The sequence below is a fragment of the Hyposmocoma kahamanoa genome, unplaced genomic scaffold, assembly GCF_003589595.1.
Source record: "Hyposmocoma kahamanoa isolate Upper Pololo Valley unplaced genomic scaffold, ASM358959v1 102, whole genome shotgun sequence".
NCBI classification, from domain to species: domain Eukaryota; kingdom Metazoa; phylum Arthropoda; class Insecta; order Lepidoptera; family Cosmopterigidae; genus Hyposmocoma; species Hyposmocoma kahamanoa.
The window spans coordinates 3,630,367-3,643,133 of NW_020653337.1; the positions used below are offsets into that span (position 1 = coordinate 3,630,367).

Below are 12,767 nucleotides of genomic sequence, written 5' to 3' on the forward strand. Positions count from 1 at the left end.
TATTGCAATAAAACGGCAATTTCATACTTTAACCCCTAATATAAGTTGACAATTAATTAATTTCACCCTTACCATTCAAAACCGGAACGCAGCAATGCTGACATTACTGCTTATTTAAACGGTAGAAAACTAGTATTAACCATCAATCATGAATGGATTCATCACCCATAGGTACTGAGTCATATTCACTATTGTAACTGCAAATTACTTCGCTACGCTCATTAAAGTTGTATGCAATCGATCTACACCTACTAGCGCGACGTATAAAATGTTCTGTTCTAGTTACCTACTCGTTTTTTAGGACTGTTGACAGGTTTAGGTTAAATTTACATTGCCTCGGAAAGGAATGAAAGCGAATTTTTGGAACAAAATTGCATTTTTTTGGTGAAGCAGGTGAACAAATTTTTTTTAGGAGATTTGGGGAAGTCATTTACTAGCTTTAAACTCGTAATATGTTTATTACACGTATATGTATGTACACTACGTATTTTTATTTAATAAACGAGATGTTATATATAAATGATCTTTTCTTCATCCTGTACAGTTCTCTAAATTGAGATAGTACCAGTTGCCAGTTCACAGTCGATATGCTAGATATGGTAGCTGCGTGAAGACTGCGCGAGAATTCAAAAGAAACTTCAAAAGACGCTTTTCTAGTTAATTACCGTATCTAGTTTGTACGAAACACATAAAATGTGCCATAATACATAAATGTAAATGTAATATAGTACGGTTACAAAAATTCTACTGCGGCCCTGTTAGGCATTTTCCTCCATGTAGTATCGTATAAGTATATGTGTAGATATCTATGTGTATCTTTACATAACGAATTCATTTATTTTTCGTAGGTTCTGTCTTCAAACTTACGACCTTGGGTTACTTTTGGTTGTAATAAATTACTAGTTTTTCGAGATCCTTAATCCATAATTTTGGGATATAAATCATCTTTAGTAGCAGTAGAGCTCCTTGTGAAAGTTTGTCCAGGGAAGTACTGCCACCTTACCTATTTCTGCCGCCAAGCACTAATGTCAGCATTACCGTATTCCGGTTTTGAAGGGTAAGGGTGCTGGTGAAATTACAGCCACATGGGACTTATCAACTTATCTCTCAGGGTGACGGGCGCAGTGGTAGTGCCCCTTAGATCTTTACAGTTTAAAGCTCTGAGTGGCAGTATAACTGTTAAGGACAGGCGTGTAGCTTACCATCACGCGCAGGACTTGCTCGTCCCGTCACTTGATGTTATAAAAAAAAAAAGATAAGCTTAACATTAACTAGTTTTACTGTTAATGAGCAATAACAAAATTCTAACCGATGATTTTTTTTTATAATGTCAGCTAACGGGACGAAGAAGTTGTTGTAAGCGACACGCATCGACACCTCCAATGAATGTTTTTAATGTAAACAGCCTTATTTTATTTACTAATTAATATTATGCTCCCCGAGTTTTGAAAAAGAACAATTAATTTTTTGTTCGTCCCGTCACTTGATGTCATAAAAAAATCGCGTATATATTTTTTTCAAACTAACCAAAAGTTTCGGGCCCTTTACAGGTCAGCCGTGACCTTGGGATTTAGCAAGCAAGACACGGTGGCTTCGATGAAGCTTCGCTTAGCGGGCGCACTTCATCGAAACAAGTGCGCTTGCTAAACTGCCCTCTAAATTAATTTTTCTATACTACAATACTCCGTTTCTCGGTTTTTACCTTATTCTTTTTCCTCTTATCACTTTGACCTTGAAACAATTAAAGATTTATTACTAATAAAATTAGCCAGAGCTATTTTTAGTGCTCCAATTAAGGCCTTCATTGGGGTGTGCCACCAACGCCTATTTCCAGCACCAGAGCGGACACTGCTGTGTACCAAATTGAGGGGTGTGGAACAAGGAGCGCTATCACGGATACAGGGAACATTAAATGTTATGCTAGCAATTCATTTAGCTGGCTATAATAGACATTGGTGGGCATAGGTTGAACCGTCTGTACATAAAAGAGCGTATCTATGCGAAATCTCTTTGTCTTTGTATGTTATGTTACGTACGATGGAGTACGATTACGTATAATGGAATTTATTTTTTAGGTTTTGTTACTTTGCGACATCGTACTGACGCGGCTGCATTGCGATAATTTCGTACTTCAACATAACTGACTACAGTTTTATCATGGTGTTATTTAGGATTAGTCAGCTGACTAGAGTACGATGAGTGCACATCGAGAATGCCATTTCTATCTAAAACTATAAGTAATTTATGATTTCCGGGCAGGCTTTTTTCTAACTCATATGAACGATTCGATGTTTCTAATAATTTCTAATGCCGCGCAGTGATCCCAGGTTCACATGGTCATATCTATTTCTCTCGTGAGTTTGGATGTTTAGCCTATGTGTGATTCCATGGCACCCGCGACCCAGGATTTCCCTAGTGTGGGCCTATGTTGAGTGTGTGTGCGTTATTGTTATTATATAAAATTTCCAGCGTCGATATAAGGGTAATAAATTCGTCGATGTATCGAAATTTGAAATGTCTTTGAAATGTGTGAAAAATTTTGTAGTAAGAACCAGCTATCACTGTGTCATTAATTGCCCAAATATTATGTATACCTATCTATACAGGAAAATGCTTTCAGTATGCACTCGGTACAGTCGATATTTCATCGTCATTTTTAAGTATATATTTTAGTCTAGAAATTTATTTATGTTAAATACTGTTTTGTTTTCAAACAATCTACCCGGCCCTTTATGCCCTTCAACGGTCACGGCTGATTGAGATGGTAAAGTCATCAGCCAGTTGTATACAAACCACCCTATTTAAAAAGTTACAAGTATAAATACCTTATTTTTAGTAAATGGAACTATTTTTTTTTTGATGAAAATCGTATATATTTCTTTTTTTCAAAAAAACCAACATTTCGGTCCCTGTACAGGTCCTATGGTAACGGCTTCCTGCGCCTGTAAAGAGACCCGAAACGTTGGTTTGTTTTGAAAGACAAACCAACGAACAATAGATCCATTTCCTACGTATAACAATCGCGAAAACCTAAGAACACATTATATCTTATTTTTAATTTACCAAAGAACGTTGCAATTTATATGTTATCGGCGGAAGAAGTTTCTAAACCATTGGGAATCGAACGCGTTATCAATCACAGAATAGAACATTCTATACATACCTAAATAGATCACAAAGCGGCCTTGACATTCAAGCGAGGATTATGTCCCACGTTTATAGCACTTTGCAAACTTGTCAGTATGATAACATCATAATTTACGAAACTTAATACGTTTGTCACTAATAATATTACATTGGTAACGAAATTGAATTTTAGCGTAATATTCCGACAGAGCATGACGTAACGTCCTTGAAGAGTCCTCTATTTCGCTGACGACACCTTGAGGGTGTGGTTTTGGTCTGCAACGGTGACTCATTTAACGTAATAACGTACACTCTCAACATAGCCCCGCGCTAGGGATAGATACCATGTGTCGCGGTTGCCATGGACACACACGTAGACAACCACAAATTACACCCAAACTCACGAGAGAAATAAATGTAGGCCATTCAAATATTTCTCCCGACCCGGGAATCGAACCTGGGACCTCTGCATGGCAGTCCTAGTAATAGTAACCGTTCGGCCACGGAGACAGTTAAAAGGCGAATGTAATTATTACATAGTATGTCATTTCCACTAGTTATCATTATATAGGATCAGAGAAGAACAAACCTTGTTGTTCCGTGTTGTTTATAATGTCGGAATATGTGAAGAGAACGACAATGTTGAAAAAGAGACACGAATTTGACTTCTGTGCTGTACTCGATGTTATTGATTCTATAATAAACAAATAAATATTAGTCAACATCACATATGTTGGTCTGATCCCAAAGTAAGTAGCTAAAGCACTTGTGTTATGGAAATCGGAAACAATGACAGTACCACAAACACCCAGACCCGAGACAATATAGAAAAGTTAGTTTTATACACTGACCCGGCCGGGGATCGAACCCGGGACACTATGAGAATCGGTGTGCAAACCACTCGACCACGGAGGCCGTCATAGATTTAAATGAATGATGTTGATTTTTAACTTGTGCTTTAGCCTGCCGACCCTAGATCTGTGGAAGAAGGCATCGCCATCGTGTCGAAACTTGCATATCAGTAAAAGTTCATGAAACTGTTCGAAAATGTGTGATGTTCTCATTCTGGACTAAGACGGCCTGGCCGGTGTCGCCTGAATCCCTATTTTAAAGAGACCCTTGCTCGTGCACCTTTGTAGCGTGGAGGTGATAAAGCGGTGATTGTATATACACTGCATTCGGTTTCATCACGCTTGGATTCCATTTTCCATTAGGTAGACTGGGGTCATCCGCCTGTCACGTAACAACAAAGAACTGCCGTACCTGGCAGTTCTGTCATAACTGCGGAAGATCAATTTTTCTCAGGTTTCAAAAGCGAACATTCTCCTCTAATACCTTTAGTCTGCCTTTTCATACCACAGATCAAAAATTAAACTGGTGTAACGAAAATACGGTGCTTAGGGCAGTTAGACCGGCGTTGGACTATACATGTGTTGATATAGATTTCTTATCTAATGTGTCAGTTGACCGTGAAATAAATCCTGAAGCAACGTCTACGTCTACGCGTGTTAGACTAGCTTTACTACAATAAATCACTTGTGTGTTTGTCTACCCGTACAGAACTTGTTCTTACCTTTCCCGGTCGACAACGCAAGTCGTATTAGAGAATGCTTTCTCAGTGTCGTTAATGTCTTAAAAACATAACAAAAATGGTATCCAGCTAAATAAAAACCGCGTTCTCCTTAAAATTTTAAAAGGTCCTAAGGAGGCGCTGGACACAAAGTAATGAAGGCAGATCCGCTGCTTGTGTCTACTTCTGTAGTGAATCTGCCTGCACTGGCTGACCACGATCCTCAGACTCTGATCGACTAATAGATTTTGCTAAGTAGTCTTGGCGATTTCAATAGTTTCATTTCTGGAGGAACTTGTGTTGAACATTGGCAGGTTCAGAATAAAGTTGGCGAATATAATTGTTTGTTTCTGTACGTCTTCATTACAGTATAGGTAATATTCTTTAACACAACAAAGTTATTCCTGTTTTAAATAACACACTTATCCTAGTGTTTAAATCAGTCTTTTCTCTTACAGGAAACATCTAGGCTTCATCTTTGACGTGGCAAACAAGGGGATTACGATAGAAGACCTTGACCTCGTACAGATCAAGTTGTTGACTGACGCCAGTAACATTCAGAGGCTGCTGAATAACCTTACTGATCTTCTGAGTGAGAGATTCGTTGCTTCTCCTCAGGGTAAGTTAATTTTGTACATCTATCTGTGGAAATGTATAATCGTCATCATCATAATCTATGTAGAAATATATATGCAGCTTAGATTACGATAATTGACATATCACTGAATTATTATTCTTATATTATTTGTTGATATTACTGCCAGTCATGAATAAAAATTCTCGTAAACGCTGATTTACTCGTAATTGTGCTTCTACATGATATTAATCATGTTGAGAATGTCTTTAAAAAGATCCCAGGTAAATAGTAGCAAGAGTAAGCGAGCGTATATGAAAATACTGTAGTGAAGGAACCGAAAGACGTACACCAGAACCGTAGCGTGTGGAGGTCCCGTAGACTCTGTGTGAGACGTAAGGTATCACGATAAATTTGTTCAGGCAGTGTCCCACATGAACGTAAAAATATTAGAACAAATTACACTTTCTTTAAACGTACTCAATGCCACGCAATATGATTTGTATGGATTAGTATAGTATAGCTCACTGAAACGTATGGTAAAATCTTTATTTTTACTTTTTTAAAACGAATTCATTTAAATGTTTAAATTCAAATCAATACTTTGATTTTGGCTTCATGTCTTAATGTAGTAGCTATAAATTCACTTCTCTGTAGACAATTGAAGATAATACTTTATGACGTTGGTAAGTTTTTATCGTTCTTTGACATGTTGACAGCTTTAAACACAAAACCCAACTAATCCATAACAAATATGTAATGTTTTATTATTACATAAAAGCGACATTGTTACCCTATTAGCAACAATGAACGTTCCGTTTCGTTAATAGATGACACCTGTTTCCAAATTAATTACCTGAAGATTAGACATTTATCAAATATTATTATCATTTTGCTTAAATAGAACCGAACTGTAAATGCGCTTTGGCAGGATAACAAGAATGTTATTCAAAATACGCCTTCGTAAGCATTAAAATGTCTTGTTACCTATATATTTTTTTAGATATATTACTTTTTTTTAATGGTTATAAACGTGGACGCAGTACAGTTCCCTGGGGGAGATTCTCACCAATTGTTTGAGAAAGCCTAACATTCACGGTTGGAAGAATGCATGAAAAGTCTGTTACTGTTATTCGTAATCACGATGTAGATCCATACGTATGTGCATACGGTTGTATTTGGTACGCTACGTGCGGCTATGAAAGGTGGATTGATGGTGTAAAACGCTTCTGTAAAGTCGAAACTCACGTAATTGCTTGCAGGTGCTAAGATAGAAGTTTGTTTTATATATAACTCAACGGTATTCGTGGAATAAGTATAAACTGATTCTGTTTACCGGGATTTTGGATCAGTAATAGTCTTCTTTATAGGTCATTCAGTCAGTTCATTAATGATTTATAAACAAATAGAAAAGCAAAGAATGAAGCTTGAATACTGGCAAATTTATGTGCTGTAACATGTATAATTATGCGAACTTAGCATTTCATATCACTTAACATAATTTTATGTTATATATAATCAACAACTATTCCAAAATCGCATTGGAATCGTGAACAATCGAACATTGGGCGATGCGAAATCATTGATTTACATAATTGATCGGTGCGCCAATGAGCACTTGTTATACTCGTATCGCCATTGTTAGATATCAATATCACACTCGAAATTTGAAGTTCAGTCTGTATTAGGCAAGTTGGACTATGGCCCTGGTGATCTCACTTTAGAGATTTCGAACTACAATAAGTTTTTATTTTATAATAGTTGGTCATTTTTTAATGGCTCTATCAATGGTATGTGTATAAATAATAACATTACTACACATAACTGAAGACTGACGATGTTGTAGTATCATGTTTCTACCAATATTTGCATTATTTTTAAAACGGACTTGTATTGACCCTCAGTACCTTCCCTGTATTCACTTCAAATAAGGAAACCTGTTAAGCACAGGGTCGTAAGTTCGGTATTTGTTCGAACTACTTCCACACTTTACTTTTCAATGTTAACTACTGCGTCTCACGTCTCTTATTTTCTTGGCTATTGTTTGTTTTTAATTAGTCTGACTTATCTTAATTTTGTTTTCGTCAATATTGTATTTTATTCGATTTCGAGGTTTAGAATAAATGAAGTTTTCTAAATTACATTCTCTGGAAAACCCCTTACTATAGGGAATTCCCTATAGCGAGGTCATGTAGTTAGTGAATAGTAGGGCACATTGTAACTGAAACTCCTTTAGCATTATTTTAAAAGACAAGTTTATTATATGGAGTATATAACACGGATTCTAGAATAACTAATTTTCATTAAATACAACGACACTCGTATAGTTTCAAGGTGAAACAATTTAGGTCCAAAGTCGAATCTATTGTAACGAAGCAATTGTCATTTAGAAACCTCTTGTGCTGACGTTAATGTTATTGGAATTATTTATATGTAGTTTGAACAACGTAATTTTCCTTTGTGGCTGCAGTATCCGGTATTTTTCTATCGGTTACATTTCGATTAGTGCGTGCATGAACTTTTCAATTCAGTTTCTTCCTTATGCGTACGAGATTTAGTATTATTCAAGGTTAGAGTGAGTAGGCATCAGACAAATGCGTACCGCTGTAGCATCATCCCTTAACATCAGGTGAGATTAACAACCAAGCGTTGCAGTTTTATTTATAAAAATCTAATTTAGAAATATGTTTGTTTTAATTGATGAATTTGTATGGTACATTATTATTTGCAGGATAACCTATCACAAATTCGAATTTCTTTTTTCCGAAATTACGTTTGTTCGAATTTTCATTACACCGAAAACTGAATTATAACGAAACCGTTGTTCTTTCAGGATATGTTGGATGTTAATCGCAAAGGCAGGATTAGGTGCGATTAGGTTAGGTTTAAAAGCAAAAAAACTTTTCCCTCTCAAAATTTCTTTGAAGGTTATGAAAATTCGAGCAAACGTTATTTCTGGATAATGTCATTTCGGAATACTGATAACCTATTTGCAGATGTTGTCTAATGAACTATCTTCCTTATTTCTGTTATATTTCCACGTTAATGATGGTAGTGGTATTGATAATAATAGTGATAATATCGCGCTATTCTACTTTGAAACTGTTTCTCGACATGTCACTGATCATTATCAATTGTCATTTACCAACGTTATAACCTTGGAAGTGTGTGTTACAGTGGTATACTTTTATATGAAAATTTAAAAAAATCCGATTTGTAAGCTAACAATGCGTCGAGATCAATTTAATGAGCCTAAACACTATAGTTCTACAAGTCGATCAGACAAATAGAAACGTAATATATATTTCTTTTATGACTGAGATCCCTGCACCGACACTGGGAGAAGAGTTGATGGTCTTTCATCGAATGTATAACCAGAAATAGAGACGAAATAAGGGCCGTCCGTCTCTGGCAGCTCATCAGGCAAATGTGTGGGAAAAACAGCAGAACATCTAATTACAAAACCAAGGGAATCATATTTCATCGGTAATTAAAAATTAAATATGTAATTTTTCCATTTTTGTTCATTACAGCAAAGCTCTTAAACTGGTAGATTTGAAGTGAAACAGTTGACGACACCCGTCAATTGTTTCGAATTCGGGCTGGCCAATCGGAGCGCAGTTGTCACTGTAATGATTTGGCAGAATAGTTTTCAAACAAGTTAAATGACATTTCGTCTCTATATCTGGTTTTATACAATGGGTAGCGCGTACCATAAACAATCGAATTTTGATTCTAAAATAAAAAGAGCGCCTTTGTGATATGGTTTATGAATTGTAATTTATAAATACTGGAGTAGAAAAATATTTTAAAACAGTCATGATAACCTAAAACATGGTTCCCTGAAAACATTTTTCGAAATGTCGCTTAGAAAGGGCTTGCTACAAAACATGGACGATATAAATAGCCATACGGAGCCTATGTATGCTTTGCCATAAATTGTGATAGATGTAGGATTACTTACATACTTTCATACAAGCGCGGCGTGTTCTTGTTCTATTCTTACTCCCCGGTACCGGAGAATCAGTAATAAAGTCTAGCTATAAAATATCCGAGCGCTTCAGTTTTTTATTAAAATAATTCACACATCTACTTTGGATGTGAGCTACGCGTTTCACAATAGCTCTCCGTGCAAACATAATGTGGGCATTCAAATTACATAAACATGATTCGTTGTAGCAAATTGAAACTTTATTTTTAATCGCATACTCTTGTTTTAAAATAAGATACATTATGTATCATCGCACTATTTAGAAAACACGCTACTGTGCACTATGATCCAAAATTTTAATATACAACACGAGTTCCTTATTCTAGATGTAGAAACTTATTGTTTTCTTATGTACACAGATAATATTGGTTCCTCAGCGTTTTGTACAGTATAATTATGGATCATAGCGTCTTAAATTGTACTATACAAGACGCTGAGTTCGTTGTTCTAGATGTAGAAAGTTATTGTTTTCTCGGACCTGGAATTTTTTTGTATTATGTACACAAGATGTAGATAAGTGAGATAAAAAGCTTTATTCGCGTAAAAATAACTGAACAAAAGACGTTTGTAACCTGTTAGAAAGACCTAAATAATACGAGTTATTTATAACTATTATATTTCTACACAATAACGTAATAGTTACGCGAATATAATGCCTAATTATCAGCTCCAGTGGACATCCGGTGTGCCAGATAATTTCCTTTGACCTCGCTAAGTTATTGATATTGAGACTGGTAGCCCAGATCGAATTCAATTGTACTGATGACTTTACAACGACAGATGCCGCTAGTGTCTGCCTAAAATATTTGTATCGAAAATGTTGCTTATTGTGACCACTATAGAGGCGCTGTACAATTTACTTATTTTATTAAAAAAATTTTTTTTTTTATTATATCAAGTGACGGGACGAATATGTCGTGTGACTGGTGGAAAGCTACAAGGCTGTCCATAACAGTTGCAGTGCCACTCAGAGTTTTAAATCGCAAAGATCTGAATGGCACTACCATTGCGCCCGTGACATGAGACATAAGTAGACAAATCCCATGTGCCTGTAATTTGAATTTCTCAGCACCCTTACCCTTCCAAAGACCGAAACGCAGTAATGCTAACATTACTGTTCGGAGGCAGAAATAGGCAAGGTGGCAGTATTTCCCTGGACGAACTCTTTACAAGGAGCTCTACACCTACTATTGTGTGTCCCTATCTATTGACCCGAGAGATAGGATTTTCCGGAGAGACTACGGGCTCGGCGGCAAGAGTCCGGGTGAAGCCCTCCAATGATACGCCTTTGCGGTCTTTGGTGGACCCGGACTTGGGTATGGACTCGCTGGGGTTTGTGGTTAGCTGCAGAGAAGGACATGTGTGTCTGGCCCATTTGGGTGTGGCCGAGGCGTCTGTCTCGTGAGCAGCTAGGGTGTCTTAGTAGCGGCCTAGTAGAGGTCCTGAAGCGCGGAGACGCGCGGGCCACGTGAGTTGCCCTTTAAGTTGGAAGCTAGTTAAGCTAGAAGGCCGGACATTGTCGCAGGGCACTGCGACTGGCATCTCCGGCACTAGCTCGGAGAGCTAGTAGAGGATAAGCTAGATATCCTCCGGTCCCTCCAGTCGCTTAGGGTATTGGGAACTGGAGAGACGTCGTTTTTCGGCGTCGGGAAGTGAGCGTGCCTTACAGCTCCGTCACCATTGAGGAGATTTGGTAGTGGACTCTAGAGTCGACGGCTTAGCGGTGGTGACCGCTAGTTGTGCAATGCGCAACGGGAAGTGAGCATGCCTACAGCTTCGGTACGGATCTGGAAAATAGGTAGGGAACTGTACGTGCATCCACGACGGCTCACCCGAGGCACTAGCCTCTCGAAGAACCGGTTGAAGTCAAGTGACAGAGGTCTGTGACAACCCTGGACACTGGCTGATCTGGGGTTAGAACCTGAACTTGTAAGGCTCCTGTGCGCGCACAGGTTAAAGTGTCCTTCTCCTATACCCTCAGAGTCGGTAGGTAGGTTCACTATAATCAAAACTTTTGTACAAAGGCATGGGGCTGTTACTATTGTGGACAGGCGTGTTTGCGTCACTTTGCTTTAATATTATTAAACATTTGTGTGTGATATTTTTATTGACTATCATGATGATTAAATACCATTATATTATAGCGATTGTCTCTATCGGTTTTATAGTATCTGTAAAGATACCTAGCCGATTGAAGAAATTTTCATAAATTCTCACGACAAAAAAGTCTCGTTAGAGAACACGTAGAGAAATTAGTAAAATCTGCATACTCGTTCCGTAGCTCAGTAGGGCTAGGGTAGGGCGCGATTTGCGCGATAGCAAAATAGAAACGCGAGATATTGCTATTATCTCTGCGAGGATGGTAGTATCTCGCGCTTTATGTCGCTCTTGAGTAGGTCTCGTCCTGAAGTGCTAGCCTTCAGAGCGATAGCCACGTTGAGGCGAAAGACGCTTGTTCGAGTCCTGTCGAATCGAATGAATTTTTCCATGTGTTTTTTCGATCTTTGTGTCAATAATAATGTGTGTGTGTTCCTAATTATGGTTTCTTATATAACACACTAATTACAAATATTGCACCCCTCATGGAAGACTGGCATAAGTCAAAAACGTTTATTGCTCCATTAGATACAGAAAAATATAACCCACATCCTCTCCAATTCTTGTAACTCTCGACTAATATCTAAAATATTACTCGATAGAGACCGAATATGAATTAGAGTAAGGGAGGAAACTTCGTTTAATTTTTTTCGTTTGCGAAGTTTCGTTTTCGAGATAAAGAGTAGACCTCCTGGATAGATCCAGGAGGTCTACCTTTGCCCTAAAGATCCCTATCGAATCCCTCTATACATTGTAATTTGCGAAGTGAACCATAGAATGTATTCCATTACAAAAGTAGTCTAGAAAATGTTGCTACTTCAACCTGTTGTACAATCTTTTGTTTGTCTTTGTACATGTATTTTGTTTTTTAATGAATTGCATTCCGTAAATTATTCACGTCTGACCCGTTTCAAAGCACGCGATGATTTGCTACCTGTAGCTTGCATATTAATGCACCTCCCAGGAAGTAAGCGAGCGGTTTCCTATTTTGAACATTGAGTATAAAATGTACGTGGTAACATCGTCCTTCTTTTAACCAAGGATCGTAAATCTCTTTTGACGACTGCGGTATCTCTAGTCATTTGCACTGCACAATTGGGCGTAGTTAAGCAAAAAGAATCCAATCCACAAAATTATCAAAAAATGAGTTGTATGTACCAAACGGTTCCTAAAGTCTAACTTCTTAGATCAGCAAAAAAATCCAACATATAAACATAAATGTATATCTCTGGAGTTATATGACATTGTAAAGCCGGGTACTCACTAGCGAGCTGTAACTGTAACAGTTGCATGTCATGTAACCAAAAATCATAGTGTGTACGTGGTTCGCGAGCTTGCCGCTAGCGGTAGGTACGTGTGCGGTTCGCCGTGAGCCATCTAATTGAAGACTGTTTCAAGCGTACACACTA

At 37.6% G+C, this 12,767-nt stretch overlaps 1 protein-coding gene across 1 annotated transcript in view; it reads left to right on the plus strand.

The window, feature by feature from the left end:
- LOC113232873 (endonuclease/exonuclease/phosphatase family domain-containing protein 1-like) overlaps positions 1–12,767 on the plus strand; it is a 40,704-nt gene that overhangs the window by 16,773 nt on the left and 11,164 nt on the right. The window contains exon 4 of the mRNA XM_026467749.1: positions 5,155–5,315. Within this exon, the coding sequence (XP_026323534.1) occupies positions 5,155–5,315 (161 nt within the window). The remainder of the gene's footprint in view (positions 1–5,154; positions 5,316–12,767) is intronic.